The sequence below is a fragment of the Sinohyriopsis cumingii genome, chromosome 2, assembly GCF_028554795.1.
Source record: "Sinohyriopsis cumingii isolate HCF-2022 chromosome 2, ASM2855479v2, whole genome shotgun sequence".
NCBI classification, from domain to species: Eukaryota; Metazoa; Mollusca; class Bivalvia; order Unionida; family Unionidae; genus Sinohyriopsis; species Sinohyriopsis cumingii.
The window spans coordinates 169,448,654-169,473,671 of record NC_142962.1 but is presented as its reverse complement, the minus strand read 5'-3'; the positions used below and the strand labels follow the sequence as shown (position 1 = coordinate 169,473,671).

The 25,018-nt window shown below is 35.1% G+C and overlaps 1 protein-coding gene across 1 annotated transcript in view; it reads right to left on the bottom strand.

Moving 5' to 3' along the window:
- The window catches only part of LOC149806280 (uncharacterized), a 386,203-nt gene that overhangs the window by 307,771 nt on the left and 53,414 nt on the right, over positions 1-25,018 (bottom strand). Inside the window, exons 6-11 of the mRNA XM_089935557.1 lie at positions 19,267-19,425; positions 15,956-16,123; positions 10,785-10,865; positions 8,007-8,126; positions 1,720-1,956; positions 656-794 (exon numbers count right to left, since the gene is read on the bottom strand). Of these exons, the coding sequence (XP_089791683.1) occupies positions 656-794; positions 1,720-1,956; positions 8,007-8,126; positions 10,785-10,865; positions 15,956-16,123; positions 19,267-19,425 (904 nt within the window). The remainder of the gene's footprint in view (positions 1-655; positions 795-1,719; positions 1,957-8,006; positions 8,127-10,784; positions 10,866-15,955; positions 16,124-19,266; positions 19,426-25,018) is intronic.

The following is a 25,018-nucleotide window of genomic DNA, read 5'->3' as shown; positions in this document are numbered from 1 at the left end:
TCTATTGGCATAGAGCCCTGTATATGTCTATTGGCATAGAGCCCTGTATATGTATATTGCCATAGAGCCCTGTATATGTCTATTGGCATAGAGCCCTGTATATGTCTATTGGCATAGAGCCCTGTATATGTCTATTGGCATAGAGCCCTGTATATGTCTATTGGCATAGAGCCCTGTATATGTCTATTGGCATTGAGCCCTAAATAGCTTGAACAAATGAGCTACAAAGCAAAGATAAATAAGTATCATCACAAACAAATGGCATATCCAGGTAATAGGTAACATCTTCATAACTAATAACTGACATCACACAAACAACCCAACGTCTCTCAAATCCAGAACCCTAGTAACAATGATGTGAATAGAACCACACATACTAATTTGGCTGAGGAAAACTATTTAATAGAAGAACTTGTTTTACATTATGACTTTGGAGTCCTTTTTCAGAACCATTTGTTTCAATAAATGTGAGAAAATCAATACTTCAAGAACTAGTTGAACTGATTAAATAGAAAATTTACTAAGTTTTACTTACCCATCTTTATTATTACACCATGTATAACTGGGGGTCAAATTAAAAATTTGCGGTCTCCAATGCACAAATGAGGGTAAAGGGAAACATTGGTAGACAAGACATGTGACAACTGAGTCTTACCTGGGAAGCTGATAGTTGCCATAAATTGGACACAGACACTTCGAGCCATTCACCAGGTTCTGACACATTCCATACTGTGAACAGGGGCTGGAGGCACATTCATTGATGTTGTCTGTTTCACATCTATTCCCCACAAATACTGAAAATACACAATATGAATTTAGTGACTGACCTGTTAAAAGAAATTCTTTATACCAAATACAAACTATCCACAATATTTGGTCCAGGTATGTATTGTTTAACTGATGTTATTATACTGACACCTTTCTTTCTTTCAGCCGGTGACCTTAACCATTTGTCATTGTGTGGGAACCATTTTCCTTTTCTCAGTTACAGTGACCTTTACCTTTGATCCCAAAATCAATAGACTTCTACCTTACCAAAGATCCAGGCTATCCACAATGCTTGGTCCAAGTATGTTGTGTAGAACAAATGTTATTGTCCTGAAAACATTTTCCTTTTTTCAATTAGTGACATTGACTTTTATACATTGGACTTCAAAATAAATAGGCTTCTTGCTTGATGTTGGTCCAAGTTATTCAAAAAGGTCAGGTTTGACATGTAGTACTGATGTTATTGTCCTGAAACCAATTGCCTTCCATTAGTCAGAGTGACCTTCACCTTTGACTACAAAATTGAGTGACCTTGATCTGTAACCTCTTGCCCTCAAAGTCAGTTGGCTTCTTCCTTACCCTAGAAGTGCAATCCATCCTGAAATTTTTTAAACAGCAGATTGTGGAGAACTAGTGATACTGTGCAAAAATGAGATTGGTAACAGTATTATGGCCAAATAATATCATAGCATTATACAGTTATGACAGTTATTGAAAGTTCCAGTAACATTCAATGATTTTGTTATAATTGTTTTCATGGTTGAGTCCTTTCATGGTACATGCACACAAATATTAACAAAACATGGAACAAAATTCATATTCATATGCTGTTTTTAAGCAGTAAAATACATGTCTGTGAAAATAAATACTGTAACAGTTCCAGAGTGTAACATGCAGTTATGTGAGTTAGTAAGCATTCATGCATTTATATTTGCAAATAAAATTACTTACATAATTCACAATTTTTATACAGCAGTATCGAAACATTATTCGGTTTTGGCATGACAAGGGACAGGTTTGTATAAATAACACAAAATCCTTCTGTATAGGCAAGTGCAACACATGCAGCATAGTCCAGACAGACTTTTTCACATGCTGCCTGAGAGGACTGTAGTCCAGATCTAGGTCCATCATAATTGTCTCCACCATAGGTTTTGTTCTGGATGGAACCCATGCTGCATTTGCTATCTGAAATAATCAGAATTATTGCCATTAAGCAAAGCCCACATTCATGAGATTATGAACTGCTACTGAAATATTTATATATTACCATACAGATTTCATGACTTGATTAAATGGTGACTTTAAATAATAGTAGAGAACTAAACATACTGGGATTTCATTGGGTGGGTCTGTGTAAGAACAAGATCTGGGATATTGTAGAAAATGCCCCTGTACATCAGTCTGTTCCTTTTTGTTTATGGCAAAGCTTGGTAAAACTCTTCAGACACCACTTGGAAAATAGTATTGAAACTTTGTAGGCAGGATATGTGGTTGTTATAATAAACTTTTACTTTTATTCAGACACATTTTTATGGTAATCAAAGATAAAAGCATTTTATTGAAACTGTGTACTCTATGTTAGTAGTTGATGTAGTTGCCCTAAATGATTTTTCTCTGGCTCATTTTGGGAATAATCTTGAAGAAGAAAAAAAATGAAGATTATTTTGATAAGGTAAGCTTGTCACTGCATCTCATTCTAGTCTGCTTCATGGATTTTTAAAAAAAATTGTAAAAAAATTTCTTAGGATAAATATGTGCTTATTGTATATGCAACAATAAGGTTTTACTTTTCTCCTCTTCCCATAGTTCAATTTTGGGTACAGTTCTTAAAGAAGAATCCCAATTCTGCCTTACAGTAAATCTGGGTAGCATGACGCTATCTCACATTTTAAGCTTTCAGTAATGACAGCCATATTAAATAGTTACTCAGCATCATTGCAGCAAACACTTTAAAGGTCTTATGCCAGCATGATTTCTATAAAAGAACAAAACTGAATGAGGGCTGATTTTGGCCCACAAATTTGTGATAAAATAAGGTGTTTGTAAGAATATTTGTGATGGTTATAATGAAATCACTACATGTCAACTAAAACATATACACGCATAAATAAACATGATATGAAGCTAATTTTGTTCCTAAACAGGCAAGTGTTCATCCATAATCTCAAATTCTGACTAATTTTCACATCTTCAAAGTCTTCAAAAACTACCAACACAATCAAGGACATGTTTGATTTTTACAGTGTCAGAAGACACTTTTTAACCAACTAGCATGTATTGGCAACAATTTCATTTAGGAAAAAGCAGACAATATTAGATGATTTTTGTGTTAAACTACATGCAAATATGACAATCCATTCAGGAGGAATGTTAACTAGATTTTCAAATCCAGCCTTGTGACAGCCATATCTGATATAAGATTGGCACCACTTGCATTATGAACCAACTATATATCATAATAAGTCTTTTGGTGGACTGCCTCAGTGGCATAAGTGGTTACAGCATCCACCTCAGATGCAGGAGGTTGAGGGTTTGATTCCCTGCTGAGTCATACCAAAAAGACTTATAAAAATAGTACTTGCAGCAACCTCACTTACCACTCAGCAATAAAGGATTAGTGTTAGTAATGGTTGGCCTGGTGTCAGGATAATGTGACTGGGTAGGACATGATACTACATGTCTGCAGCATGATGCTCCAGTGCTAGACATCATGATAAACTGCCACAGTGCAGAAATCATAACAACATCACTGAATTTTTTTAAGGCTACATTAAAATCTAAATCACAAACATGCTCATTTGGTGAAAATCCTATGTCAATATGAACAGTAATTCTGGAGGAGTACTGGTAAGATTTTCAAGATGGCAACAACAATATTAGATGCCAGAATGGCATCATTTTAAATGAGGACCAACTAGACACCACAGGAAATCACCTGATGACAATTACATGTTGATATGGCTTTCTTTTCTAGAACAGCGATAACAATATTTTCATACTGGCTGCCATAGCTCTCTTTAGAATGCATGACTATTCTGGTGTAAACCCAATGTTAATATGAATTTCTGCTCAGGAGGTAAGGCAAAAACAAGATTTTGAAGATGACTGCCAAGTGGCAATATTGGAAGTTAGATTGGTACCATTTTCATTTTGGACCAGCTAAGCATCATATGAAGTCTTCTAATGAAAACCCAATGTCAATACAACATTCTGTCTAGGATAGAAGGTATGATGACTATACTGGATGTTTGAGGGCATTATTTTCATTTTTCAACAACTAGATATCATAAGAAGTCTTCTGGTGAAAAGTCCGTTTCACTTTCAATTTACCTGGACATGATAAGAAGTTATTCAGTGAAGAAAATTTTCAAGATGGCTACTTTAATTCATACTCAATGGAGACTTAAACCCAGGTCCACAGGTAAACAGCAACCATCACCATGCATGCATTCACCAGTCATAGAGTACAAATTTAAACATTTTTAACCTATATGATGGTATTATTTGTATTAAATATTAATTCTGCCTAGTATTATCAAGCATTCTGCTGTAGAATCTATAAATAACACTTTCTGTTTTGTTTGGTGCATACTTGTAATTCTCTCTCTGTGTGTCTCTATCTCTCTCTGTCTCTCTCTCTATCTCTCTCTCTCTCTCTCTCTCTCTCTCTCTCTATATATATATATATATATATATATATATATATATATATATATATATATATATATATATATATATATATATATATATATATATATATACACTACTACCCGTTTATCTCAACATCCTTGGGTCTGGGGGTGATACTGTCAAGATAAGTGGCTGTCAAGATAAGTGTTGTAGTGGGGGGAATGTAGCTGTACATGTAAGTGAAATTAGTCGGTATGGGGTAATGTTTCATCAGTGCATAGGATCAACACAATGTGAAGATAAACAATTGAAAATTTCATTAAATGATGGCAAAAAGACAAAACCAGTTTGAAAAACACTTGTATACTGACAACTTGTGTTTGTGTTACCTTTGCACTATACTGTATAATCCACTGTCAACCATTCAGGAATAGCGTAGTGCATTTAATTAAGCATATTGAATACATTATATTCAAATGGAATTTAATTAAAATTTAAGGTAATTAAAATTATAACCTGTCAGCATGATGGGCAAAGATGTAGACAGTTCTGAATTGTATGCAATCTTATTCTGTTTAGCCTTGATAGTTGTTATCTCTGTACGACTTGCTTCAACTTTTCTAAATGTCCATGTGCTTTTCTGATATTGCCAATGAGCTTGATTGTGAAAAAAATCTAGTCAAACCATTACACATTGAAAACACCACCACTGTTAGCCATCAGAAGCATAAAGTTAACACCTCCACTGTTAGTCATCAGAAGCATAAAGTTAACACCACCACTGTTAGCCATCAGAAGCATAAAGTTAACACCACCACTGTTAGCCATTGGAATCATAAAGTTAACACCACCACTGTTAGCCATTGTAATCATAAAGTTACTTTTTTCCAACAGAAAACAAAACTTGTAAGACACATTTAATTTGTTCCAATCTCCGATAACCTTCGAAAATGCCTTTATACAAATTTGGTACTGACTTCATTTAATGAACGATGCATTGTTTTTAGAAAAGATTTTAGCTGGCTTGTTTTCGTGAAGGGTGCTTCATTTTTAAAAAAGATTGTAACTGAATTGTTTTCAGGAGGGATGCAGTGTTTAATAAAAGATTGTAGCTGGCTTGTTTGATGAAGGGTGCAATATTTTTATAAAGATTGTAGCTGCCATGTTTTTATGATAGGTGCACATGCTATGTGTTGAAGTTGCTGTGAAAACAAACTTAAGAAGACCAGACATATTTCCTTTGTGACAGCAGAATTAAAACTTGGGGGCAACATCAAATAACTGCTGTTTGTCGAGATAAACAATAAGAGAAAAAAATTGTTCAAGTTGTGACTGAGGACTTCTGTCGACATGTACAGTCATTTTTTATCTTGATGTTGACATAAGCATAACATATTTGGTAGTAATAATAGCCAGCAGGACTGGGACTTTGTATTTTCTTTTGCATAGACAGCTTGTTGAAACAAGTGATGTCGACATAAGTGGGTAGCAGTACTATATATATACGGAGGAACCCCACTAAAATGCAATAATTGGGGTCCCAAAAATTGGATTGCATTAATATTGGGCTCACGTTAATGTGGGGTTTTACAGTATTTTACTTTTTTCAGAGAACAATCATATTATATATGGTATTATATCCAAATTCTTACATGATCTATTCTCCAAAATGAAAATAATTTTTTGGCCCAATGTGCAGAGAATGAATTGCATTTGTGAACTTGCTTTTCCATAACGGTCAAATAATTTTATAAAAAATTAGGAAATTAATAACGAGTTCTTAAGCAAACCCCATACACATATAAACCGGAGATCTAAGAGCAGTAGGCCTGCAATGGTCATGAGTCACTTTTATAAAAAATTTTAAAGCTGAATGCATATACAATTTCATACCCCTTCAATTTCCAGTTAATAAAGCAGACATTATTTACTGTCCAACTGATTGCGTCTAATAACAATGCCAAGCCCAGTAAACATGTTGGCGGCTTTCGTTTTTGGATGTTTATTACATTGTAAGAATCTTCTATCAACCACTGCATTGTCTAATGCTTGGTTGTGTATACAGTTAAAGAAGAAATACATGTTGGCTATTGTTGAGCAGTGATTGCATACAGAATTAACTGAAGACAATCACAAGGACGACTTACTCATTGACCATTAATAAGTAACATTTCTGATAATGTTTATTTTGGCATAACACTTCAAGAACCTGGTGAAATTGTTCCATTTCAAAGGCCAAGCCATGATCATATTATATTCAATTTCACACGTGAACTCTTCACCAAAATGATAACAAACATTTTACACACTATTTCTCATACTTAAAAAACCAAAAATTCCTGGTACAACAAAAATATATATACATGTATTTAAATTTAATGAACCATGCCACGATTATATTTAATTCAAATTCATACGAGATCTTTTACCCATAACCATAATACATTTTTATACACTAGTTCATGTACTTTGAAAGAAATTTTTTTTTCATGTGCAAATGAATACAGGAAATTTTGGGAGCCACACCATGACTACATTATATCCTAATTCGCATTATAGCAGGGCTCGTTATGGCAGAGTTGCACTATATATATATATATATATATATATATATATATATATATTAAAAAAACCAGGATAAGACACTATTATTATTATTGTTATTATTATTATTATTATTATTAAAAGAAGGGTAAAACTGTCAAAATTTCAGTTGAAATGAATGTATATTGCAATGCTTGACAAATCTTCTCAGCAGGCCTAATGGCATAAAATCAAAGAGTTGGCATGTGTACTGTTTAAAGCACAATGCACATGGTAAAACTGGGACATGTATAGTGCCAGCCTAGACAGCCTAGACAGCAAAAGACACAATGATGTGATGGCTTCACAGTATTTTAGAATTCATTTAAAGGTTTATCTATATTTTTGCAACAGAAGTGATATCTGATTAGAGATTGTTATCAATAGTATACATTTTTTTAGGCCTGCTTACTGAGTCAAGATTGTTACTGCTGCTAAACATTTTTAAAGGCCCGTTTACTGAGAAGCTTTCTGTCAAATTTGGTCGAATTCTGTTCAAACAGATTCTGTAAGAAACTAGCCATATGTGATAGCAGATTGGCATTATCTTTGTAAGTTTGCAAGGGCTTCTTGTATTTAGGAAGCTTACAGTAAGCATGGTCAAACTCCAAGTGCTTTATATATTTTGTGACTGTGGCTATATTTGAAATATTGTTTTGCACCTTGTGTAAAATTTGAAAAGCCTTCATGCCAACATGGTCTTTGCTATGTTAGGGTGAAATTTTGGCATTTCTACTGTATGTACCATTTGGAGAAGGATTCCTGACCCATGACATTCAAGAAAAGGGATTTGTTTTATTAATTAACTGTTAAACATGGAATAAGACCACACCTGCAATCAATGTAATTACTTTTGGTGGCAGTCAATGTAATTACTTTGGTGGCAATCAACGTAATTACTTTCGTGGCAGATAATTTAACACCTTGCATGGATGAATCAGTTCTAAATTTGTTTCCCACACATTTTTAACTCTCAGGTCAATATATTTTATGACATTCCTACTAATATAATTAAAACCTACCTTTTGGGCAGGTACACTGAACTTCATTATACATGGCAGATCTATTGCACACCCCTCCATTCAGGCATGGCTGGGAGTCACATATATGTACTGCAGTTTCACATCTGTTTCCATAATATCCTGGAAAGAGAAGAACATAGATTATCTTATGACCATACATACTGAAGGAGATGTGATAACAAGGTTTTCAAGATGGCATTCATGGTGGCCATACTGTGAAGGCAAGACTGGCACCATATTTACCTAGTACAAATTAGGCACAATAAGAAGTCTTCTGGTAAAAATACATTTATATAACTTTCCATTTAGGATGAAAGTGATATAAAGTTTTTCCAGATGACTGCCATGACACCCATATTGTATGTCAGAACTGCACGTAGTTCATTTAGGATGAAAAGTGATATAAAGTTTTTCCAGATGGCTACCATGACACCCATAGTGTATGTCAGAACTACACCAATTCATTTAGGATGAAAAGTGATATAAAGTTTTTCCAGACGGCTGCCATAACACCCATATTGCATGTTGGACTTAGTTCATTTAGGATGGTGGCCATAATGGATGTTAAATCAACATCATTTTCACTATAGGACATCCAGACATCATAATAAGTCATCTGGTGGAAACATCATGTTGATATGGCACACAGGACATCCAGACATCATAATAAGTCTTCTGGTGGAAACACCATGTTAATATGGCACTGTTTTCATTTAGAAAAACTGGACATTATAAGATTGTCCTGCAATGAAAACTCAGAGATATTTATTCCTTATACTTGAGAATGAGAATTATGAAGAAGAAAAATGACATACAGATTGATGTGCATGAGGATTTCCGTATCCAGCCACCCACCTACTCTGCACTGATAGTGGTCTCAAAACTACTTGAAAACTTTTAGAAGTTTTTGAAAACTCTTTTGGGGGGAAGGGAATGAACTAAACTACAAGGCTGTATGATCAGTGTTTATTCAGGATTGACACTGTTATCAGCAGGGTGGGAAACTGTCAACACAAAGAATTTTGTCATTCAAAGATTTTCAGAGTTGAGATATTCTTATGTGATAAAGACGTGTGATGTGATGTGATGTGATGTGATTTGGATTTTTAACGTAGCTTTAACAATTTTTCAGTCATATCGCTATGATGTCTGCAATGTGGCAGTTTATAGTGATGTCTAGCACTGGGGCATCATGCCGCAGACATGTAGCATGATGTCCCACCCAGTCACATTATCCTGACACCGGGCCGACCAGTCCTAACACTAACCTCTTAATGCTGAGCGCCAAGCGAGGCAGCTGTTAGTACCATTTTTGTAAGTCTTTGGTATGACTCGGCCGGGGATCAAACCCATGACCTCATGCATCCGAGGCGGACACTCTAACCACCAGGCCACTGGAGCGGTTGTGATAAAGACTGCTGATTAAAATTCTAGTTCATATTAAGAATTCATATTATGATTCAAAGTTCTGAACATCTATAAATCACTTCAGGTGAGATATCCTGTACGAAAACTTCCGCCCTGAATGTTAATCAGCAGTCTTTATCACATAAGAATATCTCAACTCTGAAAATCTTTGAATGACAAAATTCTTTGGTTTTAGCTGCTGCACATTAAGTATGACAGCTTTCCAAGGTTTACTGAAAAAGTGAGGCTTTAAATACACCCCTCCCTTGATAACTCACTTTGGCCAGGGCCCCTCAACAGACTGCAGATTAAGCCATGGTACAAGAGAGAGAAAGGAAAATTCAGACTTTCACCAAGCAATGGGAGATGGAGAAAACAAATGTACTTTGTCCTGAACTGACATTTTTGTTCAGAAATAGTTTATCCAGAAGTTTTTTAAGTGGTAGTAATCATCAAAGTTCAGTCAGTTTGTGATGTAGAACTAATGTTATGATGTGAAAACTAGTGTTACTTTTTCAATAACAGTGACCTTGACCCTAAAATCATCCCAGGCACAGGCCATCCATAAAATCTGGAAACTGCTGAGACCTCAAGCCACTGTGTAAAAACCATTTTGATTTGTTTTGTCACAAAAACTTTGACCCATTTGATCCTAATATTGATAAAGTTCTTCCTTACTCCAAGTGCAAGCCATCTGCAAAGTTTAGTAACTGCTGATGGTGGAGAATTTGAGCTGTTGTAAAAAAAAAAAACATTTCTTTCTTCAGTCAGAGAATTTGACCCCAAAATCGATAGAATGTTTACTTACTCCAAGTGCAAGCCATCCACTTTGGCAACTTTTGGACAACTCAAGTGTTTTATATGGAAGCAAATTCAGTAACAGATGGACAGATGACATCATTACATGATGTGCTCTGCCACAGGACAGGAATGCAAAAAAGGATAAAAGAACCTAGACTTTATTTACAGGCCATTTGTAACAGTCAAAGAATTTTACCACTATTATTTCATCTTTATTTTATTTGTAGCCATGGTACATACAATATCAATGTTCTTACTGTTATTTTACCTAAGTTAGATTCTGTATCACGCCAATCATCATGTACATTAGGCTGCTCCATCTCCAAAACAACAGCACATACTGTACTGTACTCTCACTGTTGATGACTAGATTTGTTTAAATCGCAAATGTCTGCATGCATGGAGAAAGGTATGGAGTGACAATTTTGGGGATAAAGGGATTCACTAATTCTGAGATAGGCTGTAATACTGCCAAGCATTTACTTTCCAAAATTAAGGAGGGCTACCATTAAAAAACCAGTCAGATGCAGACCATAAATAAATTTTAACAGAATCTAGTCAGAGACTTACCAGGGTAACAACTACACACTGGTTTGTGCTCATCGTACATACAAGTCCCACGACCATAACACTGGACTGTTGCATTACAAGCTGAAATATAAAGATATGCCATTCTAGAGACAATTTTATAAATTCTACTTTGCACATATCAGAGTGATCTCCTTTATCAGCTATCATGTCACATGAGGATTTAGCTAATCATCACAAAATTAATGCAAAAAACTGACACAGATCAATTCATTATTTACTGAAGTACTTTCCTTGATGCTTCAGCTATTTAAACTTTGATGATTTTCAGATAAACCTGTATTTCTGACTGCAAACATAACAACAATGCCAATTTTTGGGGTGGTCAAATGTATATATTGCAACAAGTGTATACTGTAGTTGCATTGCATGGTCATTTGACTTAGACTGAAGGCCATCATGAAATTTATTTTGCAATAAATATTCAAAAAATGAGCAAGAAAACATTTTATACATCACTATATATATTTTAGAAATTCATCTCATGAATTGAGACTGGGGTATCCCCAAATTATGTGTGATTTTTCTTCACTTTATGTGGTATCACATGTCTGTAGTTTAATTAGCTGCAGAACACCTGCTGACACAATATTATTCTATATCCTTTTTTCACTCCAATTCCATCAGTTTCTACCTATTTGGAAGTAAATTATCAATTTCAGGTAGTAACAATAAGACATTAATTGTCAAAGAAAGAGTTAGACAGCAATAAAGAAAATAGAAGAGAAAAAAACATTTCCAAATCTCTTTATTCCCCAGAGGGTAATAATGATTTCAGTATATGCAGACATTTTGTCCCATATCCTCAAATGATGTCATGCAGGGGAAGCAACTTAAAACATATCTTTTGTAAGGATGTATAATTTAGTGCTTAACCACATACACATGGTTCATAGTTATTGTGCTTCAAAGTTCTTAAACCCAACTCATGAAAATGACTTTGTCAATTCTGGATGGAATCTGAGACATATTTTATGCAATAACAATGAAAAGAAATGTTAGCACAATGATGTTTATATCTGGACAATATATGGATAGGAAGCTCATTGCAAAGCAGCAGACCACCACTGTTCACAGCACCAAGATCAAATCTAAGGGAGGTTACCCTCAAACTAGAAATGTTACTGGTACATACTAGTTCATAATGACTATTTATTGGTCCTTCTGTCATTTTCATTTGAAACATGACAACATAAATGGCAGCTGAAGCATTTGTCAATCAATACTATGAATGGTCCATTCAGACTAAAAACACAAACTTTGCAGGTAAATTGATTCAAGCACTATTAATGATATTAAAAAATACACAATAGTATTGATGATTGTGTTCTCCCCAAAGAGTATTTATTATAACAATAGCAGGAAGAACCAGTTGCCTCCAACTTTCACCACCTATTTTGTGTGTGTGTGTGTTTTTGTGTGTGTGTGTTTACACATTTATTGAACAGTAATAGAAGAGAAATATCAGATACAATGAGGAAGTATGAGACTGTGAAAAGGTGCAAGTTTTGTTTCTATCATCTCTTTCTGCTGAAGTTAACTGATGACCAGGTAATAATAATAATAATAATAACAATGACCTTATCTAAAGAGGGTAACACAATTAGCTAAGAACTAATCTACCCTGAGGCCCTCACACCCAGGTTGGTTCTCTGTCTTAATCATTTATATAGCAATAGGATCATTGCTGCCTTTTGTGGTTTGATTTCTTACAGAAATAACATCTTTTCTGGGGAATTTAAAAAGTGTTTTTGTGAGAGGATGCTATAAGTCTTACAAGCATTGCTGATGAAGAATATTAACTTGTTGAAAAATTACACCTGATAGGCTTGTTGTGCATCACATTAATCATCAAACCATTTTACAAAGGTAACAATTAGCTCTGGTAGGCTTCTTGTGTATCACACTGATCACACCATTTTACAAAGGTAACAATTACCCCTGGTAGGCTTCTTGTGTATCACACTGATCACACCATTTTACAAAGGTAACAATTACCCCTGGTAGGCATTTTTTTTTGCATCACACTGATTGCACCATTTTACAAAGGTAACAATTAGCCCTGGTAGGCTTCTTGTGTATCACACTGATCACACCATTTTAAAAAGGTAACAATTACTCTTGGTAGGCTTTTTTTTGCATCACACTGATCACACCATTTTACAAAGGTAACAATTAGCTTTCGTAGGCTTATTGTGTATCACACTGATCACACCATTTTACAAAGGTAACAATTAGCCCTGGTAGGCTTGTTGTGTATCACACTAATCACACCGTTTTACAAAGGTAACAATTACCCTTGGTAGGCTTGTTGTGTATCACACTGATCACACCATTTTACAAAGATAACATTTTACCCCTGGTAGGCTTGCTGTGTATCACACCGATCACACCATTTTACAAAGGTAACACTTAGCTCTGGTAGGCTTGTTGTGTATCACACTGATTGCACCATTTTACAAAGGTAACAATTACCCCTGGTAGACTTGTTGTGTATTACACTGATCACACCATTTCACAAAGGTAACAATTAGCCCTGGTAGGCTTGTTGTGTATCACACTGATCACACCATTTTACAAAGGTAACAATTACTCTTGGTAGGCTTGTTGTGTATCACACTGATCACACCATTTTATAAAGGTAACAATTACCCTTGGTAGGCTTCTTGTGTATCACACTGATCACACCATTTTACAAAGGTAACAATTACCCTTGGTAGGCTTGTTGTGTATCACAGTGATCACACCATTTTACAAAAGTAACAATTACCCTTGGTAGGCTTCTTGTGTATCACAATGATCACACCATTTTACAAAGGTAAAAATTACCTCTGGTAGGCTTATTGTGTATCACACTGATCACACCATTTTACAAAGGTAACAATTAGCTTTGGTAGGCTTATTGTGTATCACACTGATCACACCATTTTACAAAGGTAACAATTAGCCCTGGTAGGCTTGTTGTGTATCACACTGATCACACCATTTTACAAAGATAACATTTTACCCCTGGTAGGCCTGCTGTGTATCACACCGATCACACCATTTCACAAAGGTAACACTTAGCTCTGGTAGGCTTGTTGTGTATCACACTGATTGCACCATTTTACAAAGGTAACAATTACCCTTGGTAGGCTTCTTGTGTATCACACTGATCACACCATTTTACAAAGGTAACAATTACCCTTGGTAGGCTTGTTGTGTATCACACTGATCACACCATTTTACAAAGGTAACAATTACCCTTGGTAGGCTTCTTGTGTATCACACTGATCACACCATTTTACAAAAGTAACAATTACCCTTGGTAGGCTTCTTGTGTATCACACTGATCACACCATTATACAAAGGTAAAAATTACCTCTGGTAGGCTTGTTGTGTATCACACTGATCACACCATTTTGCAAAGGTAACAATTAGCTTTGGTAGGCTTATTGTGTATCACACTGATCAAAGCATTTTACAAAGGTAACAATTAGCCCTGGTAGGCTTGTTGTGTATCACACTAATCACACCATTTTACAAAGGTAACAGTTACCCTTGGTAGGCTTGTTGTGTATCACACTGATCACACCATTTCACAAAGGTAACAATTACCCCTGGTAGGCTTGTTGTGTATCACACTGATCACACCATTTTACAAAGGTAACAATTACCCTTGGTAGGCTTGTTGTGTATCACACTGATCACACCATTTTACAAAGGTAACAATTACCCTTAGTAGGCTTGTTGTGTATCACAGTGATCACACCATTTTACAAAAGTAACAATTACCCTTGGTAGGCTTCTTGTGTATCACACTGATCACACCATTTTACAAAGGTAAGAATTACCTCTGGTAGGCTTGTTGTGTATCACACTGATCACACCATTTTACAAAGGTAACAATTACCCTTGGTAGGCTTGTTGTGTATCACAGTGATCACACCATTTTACAAAAGTAACAATTACTCTTGGTAGGCTTCTTGTGTATCACACTGATCACACCATTTTACAAAGGTAAAAATTACCTCTGGTAGGCTTGTTGTGTATCACACTGATCACACCATTTTACAAAGGTAACAATTAGCTTTGGTAGGCTTATTGTGTATCACACTGATCACACCATTTTACAAAGATAACAATTAGCCCTGGTAGGCTTGTTGTGTATCACACTGATCACACCATTTTACAAAGGTAACAGTTACCCTTGGTAGGCTTGTTGTGTATCACACTGATCACACCATTTTACAAAGATAACATTTTACCCCTGGTAGGCTTGCTGTGTATCACACCGATCACACCATTTTACAAAGGTAACACTTAGCTCTGATAGGCTTGTTGTGTATCACACTGATCACACCATTTTACAAAGGTAACAATTACCCCTGGTAGGCTTGTTGTGTATCACACTGATCACACCATTTTACAAAAGTAACAATTACCCCTGGTAGGCTTGTTGTGTATTACACTGATCACACCATTTTACAAAAGTAACAATTACCCCTGGTAGGCTTGTTGTGTATCACACTGATCACACCATTTTACAAAAGTAACAATTACCCCTGGTAGGCTTGTTGTGTATCAAACTAATCACACCATTTTACAAATCATAAAAGTAACTAGATGAAGACTTCATGTCAAAATAAGTAACTGATCTGGAGAAAAGTCAAGCATATAGTAATTTTCTTGTCACGCAGCTACCATTAGAAATCTCTGAGGTCAAATTAACCCAAGAGCCGAGTGCAGATCACAAGCAAGAATCATCCTCCACTGAACTAATTTTATGATCTTCCCATGTTCCTTTTGGGAAACTATCATGATAAACAATTTCTTTATCACCTTCATCTCACATGTTCCAGAGAAGTTTACTTACATGGTAAGTGTCTGTGACTGATGACAGTATGGCAATAGATCACCTCCACTGGTCATTGGTAATAAAAGACTGTAGTAAGTCAAGAATAAATTCAGTATTTGTTGGCATTTCTGAAAGGAATTATTTATTTGCTGGTTTTAAAATACTTTCTTAAATTTCTGAATGACCTGTCTGAAATGTAAATATTAAAAGCTGGACAAGTCAGTATTAGTGCTACCATTTTGAGTTACCTGCAATTAGAAATTAAAACAAAAATGACAATTACCAATTAAGGCAGCCTACAACTGAATAAACTTACTTTGTTTTAGGCAATTGCTAGAAGAGTTGCTACCAGTAAATGATGTTGTACTGTCAGAGGGACATGGCTTGCAGGTGCTTCCCCTGGTTTCATTCTGGTAAAAATTCAATGGACAAGGCATACATGGCATGTACCCAGTAATGGAATATTTACCAGGTCCACATGGAGCTATAAAATAAAATATTTAAGCTAATTAGTATTAAGACATCCATGAATGTATAGATATAAGCAAATATATGTTAATGTTACCGAGCTATCATGATGACAATAAAACCAACTACCTAGCTACAGTGCTATCTTGACGACAATAAAACCAACTACCAAGCTACAGAGCTATCATGATAACAATAAAACCAACTACCAAGCCACAGAGCTATTATGATGCCAATAAAACCAACTACTAAGCTACAATGCTATCATGATGACAATAAAAACCAACTACCAAGCCACAGAGCTATCATGATGACAATAAAACCAACTACCAAGCTACAGAGCTATTATGATGTCAATAAAATCAACTACCAAGCTACATAGCTATCATGATGTCAATAAAACCAACTACCAAGCTACAGTGCTATCTTGATGACAATAAAATCAACTACCAAGCTACATAGCTATCATGATGTCAATAAAACCAACAAGAAGCTACAGAGTTATTATGGTGTCAATAAAACCAAAAACCAAGCTACAGAACTATCATGATAACAATAAAACCAACTTAGTTACAGGGCTATCATGATGATAGTGAAACCAGCTACCAAGCTACAGAGCTACCATGATGACAATAAAACCAGCTACCAAGTTACAGAGCTATTATGTCAATAAAACCAACTACCAAGCTACAGAGCTATTATGGTGTCAATTAAACCTACTACCAAGCTACAGTGCTATCTTGATGACAATAAAATTAACTACCATACTAAAGTGATATCTTGGTGACAATAAAACCAACTACCATACTAAAGTGATATCTTGGTGACAATAAAACCAACTACCAAACTACAGTGCTATCATGAAAACAATACAACCAACTACCAAGCTCCAGAGCTATCATGATGACAATAAAACCAACTACCAAGCTCCAGAGCTATCATGATGACAATAAAACCAACTACCAAGCTCCAGAGCTATCATGATGACAATAAAACTAACCAGCAGGCTACAGTGTTATCTTGATGACAATAGAAGCAACTGCCATCAGCTAATTTTGGATCATTGCAAATTCCAAAGCCTGTCATACTCTTATCATTTATATTTGAAAATTCCAGTGAGGGAGATGTGACCAAGAGGCATCTACAGCTAGGTGATCTAGGTAAAAATAATAAAAATAATACAGCTCTCATTCATTAAAACACCTTCAATTTGTAACAGTTCTAGATATGACATGGTCCCATGCAAAATCCCATCTCAATGCAGAGGCCATATAAGTAAACAAGGCTGCCCCTTTCCTTCTGTCTGAATTTCTCCAATGTTATATCAGTTAGGTTAATGTTACAAAAAGCAAATCCTGTGGAAATCTATAAGATCTGTGAAGATTGTTCATGATTTGCTATAAAAATAATTCTAGGAAAACCTTTTCAAATGTTATAATTTTTCCATCTCTACCCATTGTTTTTATTTCTACAATTCCTTAAATTTTTTAATTTTGTTAAATTCTCATAAGGTGGGGGTCCATTTATATGACTTATGTCCATGAAGCCCCTCCCCCATTGAGAATGAATATGATGCAATTGTGCATGACGGCATTGTTATGTATATTTGATTTGCTTTATTTGCTGGTTAGTTCTGTTCTATTTTGTTTCATTACATTCTGTTGTGGTGTGGCATTGTGTATTGGGCTTGACTTTGGCCAGGGTTGAGTTCATTTCTGCTTGGCCCGGGTTGACTTTTTTTATTTGGTTGATTGTGAACAACTGATATATGGCTGGGTTATGAAGGCACTGTATCTAACATTCACTCAGTGTAATGTATACACAAATCTTATACTGTACTATGACTAAAAACGACTTTCATTTTGTAGCCACTTCCAACCCTGGAGAGTTACGGTCAGGTTGAGACTGCTAAAGGGAGATTATACTAATCATGGAATCCTCCCACAAGGGCAGACAAACCCAGGACATCCTAAGAAAATCAGGACATGGGAGACCCATTCACAAGAAGTACCCTATAATTCACTACACATTGGAGAAGCTATTGGAGGGTGTACCTTCACAAAGAAGCCATTGGAGGGCGTATATACTCATTGAATAATAATTCAGCGCAGAAGTATCAGTGACCACATCATGCTCATAAGAACTTTAACTCATTCGGCCTTAAATCCCGCCTGTAGGCGTGATGAGGCTGTACCCTATTTCCGAGCTCTGGAAAGCATCAAGGTCATTTAAGATACACCAAGTGGGTGGTATTACAAAAAAGCTGACAGATATAGCTCTACAATGATACCAAATAATTTGGTAGTTCTAGTTGCACTACAAAATACAGAGGGATAAACCAAATTTTTAGGACCCATTTTTTTTTCACCCGAAATTTGCTCATGGTCTGAATGCAGTTTTGTGTCCGGATTTTAGACCTTTTAGATAACAGATGTAAGGCAGACCAGTCTGAACTGCAAACAGACAGGTGAACATTTGCATAAACTAGGATACAGTGGGCATTTGGAATAAAGAGTGGTCTCCATATGAAAATGACGTCTATTAAGCACAAAAAAAAAATTAAAAAATTAAAAAATCCACCTTTTACCCCTCTGCTCATGCACAAGCAAAATAACCAATAGAAAGCAATGTTTCTAATACAACAAGGCATTAGTCTCATGGAAAATCTGTTGAAAGCCAAAGTATTACGATGTATTCAGAAATAGCCCCCCAAATGTCCTTCCTACTCGCAGTTCAGGTGAAAAGGACAAAAACCTCCAGGACCAAATGAGTTAAAAATAGCCAATAATATTTAAGAACAGTTTAACTGCAATTTGTTGTTTTCTTTTTACTATTGTGCAAATATTTTTAATTCATCATATCATCTAATTAAATCACCTTAATGTTTGTCCATGTTGTCTCTAAATTCTTCATAAGTAGCATTCCAACCATCCATTCATACATTCTGTGAGTTTATTTCAAGTTACTGTCAATGTGCACAGCAAGACATTTCTCTTTAGTAACATTCCCATAAAGTTTATCTCCAATTTTCAGGCTGAAGTCTTTTTCATCTATCTGTGAGCATGCATCAGTTTTGCAACTCTCTGGAAAAGCAGCATTTTTTATGCTGATAAATCACTATGAAAAACTGATTTATTTATTTGTGTTAATTATTCATACCTTTGCACTGTTGCTGGTCTTTTGCTCCTTCAATATCAGCTGTGCTGTAGTTGGTGGGACATTTAAGACAAGATCTGGAATCATTCCAGTAAGAGTCCACTGGACATGGTGTACAAGGAGAAAGTCCATTAGCAGATGTAAATCCAGCTGGACACAACTCTGAAACATAAATAAATCAATTAAACTAAAGTCACTCAAAAGACCTGATACTCCTTTCCCACAAATCTGCAGCATGTCACAAAAAGTATGTTTCTTCCTCTTTCTGTGTTGTTTATTGCTGGATACCATAATGTATTTCTCAGCTACACCAAAAGAATACAAAGTTCTGTCTAAACACCTTACAATAACCATTGATTAAAATATTCAATAATTATCAGCAGCAAAACAATACAAATCCATAAATACTCTTTCCTAGAAAGATAATGTTTAAAATCCATTAGCAGAGTATCACAGCTGATCTCAAGGTCACATTGACACATTTTACCAGCCAAAAATAATTTTATGGGAATAATATCCGTATTTTCTTTCAAATGTCTGAGAACAGATTATCCTGAAAATAATTCAGAAAATGTATAATTTTCATTAGTATATGAATTTATCTGGACAGACAGAAAAATATTTATTTTTTAGTGTGAGGATAATTTAGTCATTGATGGTAGGAGCATAGTGTTGATGTTGGTAATGTGGAGATCTAGTTTGTTGTCATTTAACCAATTAAAGACATTAGCATCCACAATCTACAGAACTGATCTTGTTTGGTTAACATTTTGATTAAAATGCAACAGTAAAAATGTAGAGCAAAAATACAAAAGCAAAGTAACAAGCAGAATCATTCATGTTTGTTCTGACTTCTTTAAAAGAAATATGTAGATCATTACATCATTACTGACAGTATCCACTATAGTGTCTTCCCAGATAAAATGAAATCAGCAATACATTAAACTGTCTCCAGGTTGGACCCAGGAAACTAAAGACTTATTTCTATTCTCTTTACATTATCAAATATCTTTGAGAAACTGATTGCTAAGCAAGTGTATGATTATTTTAAAATATTTTGTCTCTTTCACAAATAACAATCAGGATCAGCAAGAGCCATTCACACCAAACAGATTTAACACAACTTACAGACTGTTGGCTGCAGGAAATCAACAAGGAGAACCTATTATACATTTTATTGCTTGACTTTTAACTTAGTCAACCACCAGGTTCTTTTATCTAAGCTAATATGCTAATAATAATGCCTAAATCTGATTCCCATCCGATCTTTGTAAGAGGAAACTAATGCCTAAATCAGATTCCCTTCCAATCTTTGTAAGAGGAAACTAATGCCTAAATCAGATTTCCTTCCAATCTTTGTAAGAGGAAACTAATGCCTAAATCAGATTCCCTTCCAATCTTTGTAAGAGGAAACTAATGCCTAAATCAGATTCCCTTCCGATCTTTGTAAGAGCAAACTAATGCCTAAATCAGATTCCCTTCCGATCTTTGTAAGAGGAAACTAATGCCTAAATCAGATTCCCTTCCGATCTTTGTAAGAGGAAACTAATGCCTAAATCAGATTCCCTTCCGATCTTTGTAAGAGGAAACTAATGCCTAAATCAGATTCCCTTCCGATCTTTGTAAGAGGAAACTAATGCCTAAATCAGATTCCCTTCCAATCTTTGTAAGAGGAAGCTAATGCCTAAATCAGATTCCCTTCTGATCTTTATAAGAGGAAACTAATGCCTAAATCAGATTCCTTTCTGATCTTTGTAAGAGGAAACTAATGCCTAAATCAGATTCCCATCCAATCTTTATAAGAGGAAACTAATGCCTAAATCAGATTCCCTTCTGATCTTTATAAGAGGAAGCTAATGCCTAAATCAGATTCCCATCCAATCTTTATAAGAGGAAACTAATGCCTAAATCAGATTCCCTTCTGATCTTTGTAAGAGCATACTAATGCCTAAATCAGATTCCCTTCCGATCTTTGTAAGAGGAAACTAATGCCTAAATCTGATTCCCATCTGATCTTTGTAAGAGGATACAAAAAACGTCACTAACGGAAATATTCCATCTAGCTCAATATGTTCCCCAAGGATCCTTTTAGGTCCTTGTTCTTTCTTATTTTCATAAATGACCTTTCTCTATAATGGATAGAGCCCATGAACACATACTTTTGCAGATGATGTTACAATGACATCATCAGGTAGTGTTGCAATTACTATAACTGCTTCAGGTAGTGTTGCAATTACTATAACAGTATCAGGTAGTGCTGCAATTACTATAACAGTATCAGGTAGTGCTGCAATTACTATAACAGCGTCAGGTAGTATTGCAATTACTATAACAGCATCAGGTAGTGTTGCAATTACTATAACTGCTTCAGGTAGTGCTGCAATTACTATAACTGCTTCAGGTAGTGTTGCAATTACTATAACTGCTTCAGGTAGTGTTGCAATTACTATAACTGCTTCAGGTAGTGTTGCAATTACTATAACAGTACCAGGTAGTGTTGCAATTACTATAACAGCATCAGGTAGTGTTGCAATTACTATAACAGCATCAGGTAGTGTTGCAATTACTATAACTGCTTCAGGTAGTGTTGCAATTACTATAACTGCTTCAGGTAGTGTTGCAATTACTATAACTGCTTCAGGTAGTGTTGCAATTACTATAACAGTACCAGGTAGTGTTGCAATTACTATAACAGCATCAGGTAGTGTTGCAATTACTATAACAGCATCAGGTAGTGTTGCAATTACTATAACTGCTTCAGGTAGTGTTGCAATTACTATAACTGTTTCAGGTAGTGTTGCAATTACTATAACTGCTTCAGGTAGTGTTGCAATTACTATAACAGCATCAGGTAGTGTTGCAATTACTATAACAGCATCAGGTAGTGTTGCAATTACTATAACTGCTTCAGGTAGTGTTGCAATTACTATAACTGCTTCAGGTAGTGTTGCAATTACTATAATTGCTTCAGGTAGTCTTGCAATTACTATAACAGCTTCAGGTAGTGTTGCAATTACTGTAAGAGCTTCAGGTAGTGCTGCAATTACTATAACAGCTTCAGGTAGTGTTGCAATTACTAAAACAGCTTCAGGTAGTGTTGCAATTACTGTAAGAGCTTCAGGCAGTGTTGCAATTACTATAACTGCTTCAGGTAGTGTTGCAATTACTGTAAAACCTCTACCAGCTACCGATAAAAAATAGAGATTTGGTCAAAACAATAAAAAGTGGATATAAAGAAATAAAGCAAAATGTATGGTAACATCTAAGAAACATTCTACTTCTGAGAAACTTGTATTTATGGCAATAACCAGTCAACTCTTTGAAAACATTAAAGAAGAATAACTTTTAAGAGTGATAGTATAAAGTTATTTTATATGGGACATATATATTAACTATATCTGTAGATCTCTAGGAAGTAAAATAACTTTACTAAATAAAATTAAGAAATTCCTACCCATACAAACTAGAATACTGTACTGCAATGCCCAAATTTAGTTACTATTATTTAACAATATGGGGAAACTGTCCCGAAAGTCTGTTAGAATATACCAAAGTAAGCAGCTCACCCAATTCTGGATGCTCTTTTTGAAACATTATCTAGTATTTTTTTCAATATGACTGACATGTTCAGAGTGACATGAAATCACATCAAAAGATTGATCCTTTGTTAAATGTTGTGACTTTGCTTTTTTCTACATATATTGTCAGATACATGCACACAGACTGTTATAAAGTAGCTGAAAGCCTTAATGGAGACTATATACAACTGTATTCTAAATGAGCTATCCAAATAAATAATGAATGATTATTATTGTTATTATTATGATTATTATAACCAAAAGGGTCCCAGAATAAATCCTTGTGGAACAACTGTACCGATAATCTTAAAATCATAAATGTTACCATTATTACAGTTAATTGTTTTCTGTTTGACAGATTCCCCAAATCACAACAGTTCAGTGTCTTTGATGTCATGTTTTATTTTATGTGAAAGAATGAAGCGATTAACAATGTCAAAGGCTTTCTTTTATTTAAGGGCTACCAATCCAATCATCATTCAATTTTTAACAGTGTCAAAGGCTTTCTTTAAATTAAGGTCTACCAATCCATTCTTAACAGTATCAAAGGCTTTCTTTAATTTTAGGTCTACCAATCCATTCTTAACAGTATCGAAGGCTTTCTTTAGTTTAAGGGCTACCAATCTATTCTTAACAGCAACAAAGGCTTTCTTTCATTTAAGGTCTACCAATCCATTCTTAACAGCAACAAAGGCTTTCTTTAATTTAAGGGCTACCAATCCATTCTTAACAGCAACAAAAGGCTTTCTTTAATTTAAGGGCTACCAATCCATTCTTAACAGCAACAAAAGGCTTTCTTTAATTTAAGGGCTACCAATCCATTCTTAACAGTATCAAAGGATTTCTTTAATTTAAGGGCTACCAATCCATTCTTAACAGCAACAAAGGCTTTCTTTAATTTAAGGGCTACCAATCCATTCTTAACACCATCAAAGGCTTTCTTTAATTTAAGGGCTACCAATCCATTCTTAACAGCAACAAAGGCTTTCTTTAATTTAAGGGCTACCAATCCATTCTTAACAGCAACAAAAGGCTTTCTTTAATTTAAGGGCTACCAATCCATTCTGAACAGTATCAAAGGCTTTCTTTAATTTAAGGGCTACCAATCCATTCTTAACAGTATCAAAGGATTTCTTTAATTTTAGGTCTACCAATCTATTCTTAACAGCAACCAAGGCTTTCTTTAATTTTAGGTCTACCAATCTATTCTGAACAGTATCAAAGGCTTTCTTTAATTTAAGGGTTGCCAATCCATTCTTAACAGTATCAAAGGCTTTCTTTAATTTAAGGTCTACCAATCCGTTCTTAACAGCAACAAAGGCTTTCTTTAATTTAAGGGCTAACAATCCATTCTTAACAACAACAAAGGCTTTCTTTAATTTAAGGGCTACCAATCCATTCTTAACAGTATCAAAGGATTTCTTTAATTTAAGGGCTACCAATCCATTCTTAACAGCAACAAAGGCTTTCTTTAATTTAAGGGCTAACAATCCATTCTTAACACCATCAAAGGCTTTCTTTAATTTAAGGGCTACCAATCCATTCTTAACAGCAACAAAGGCTTTCTTTAATTTAAGGGCTACCAATCCATTCTTAACAGTATCAAAGGCTTTCTTTAATTTAAGGGCTACCAATCCATTCTTAACAGTATCAAAGGATTTCTTTAATTTAAGGGCTACCAATCCATTCTTAACAGCAACAAAGGCTTTCTTTAATTTAAGGTCTACCAATCCATTCTTAACAGCAACAAAGGCTTTCTTTAATTTAAGGGCTACCAATCCATTCTTAACAGTATCAAAGGCTTTCTTTAATTTAAGGGCTACCAATCCATTCTTAACAGCAACAAAGGCTTTCTTTAATTTAAGGGCTACCAATCCATTCTTAACAGTATCAAAGGCTTTCTTTAATTTAAGGGCTACCAATCCATTCTTAACAGTATCAAAGGATTTCTTTAATTTAAGGGCTACCAATCCATTCTTAACAGCAACAAAGGCTTTCTTTAATTTAAGGGCTACCAATCCATTCTTAACAGCAACAAAGGCTTTCTTTAATTTAAGGGCTACCAATCCATTCTTAACAGTATCAAAGGCTTTCTTTAATTTAAGGGCTACCAATCCATTCTTAACAGTATCAAAGGATTTCTTTAATTTAAGGGCTACCAATCCATTCTTAACAGC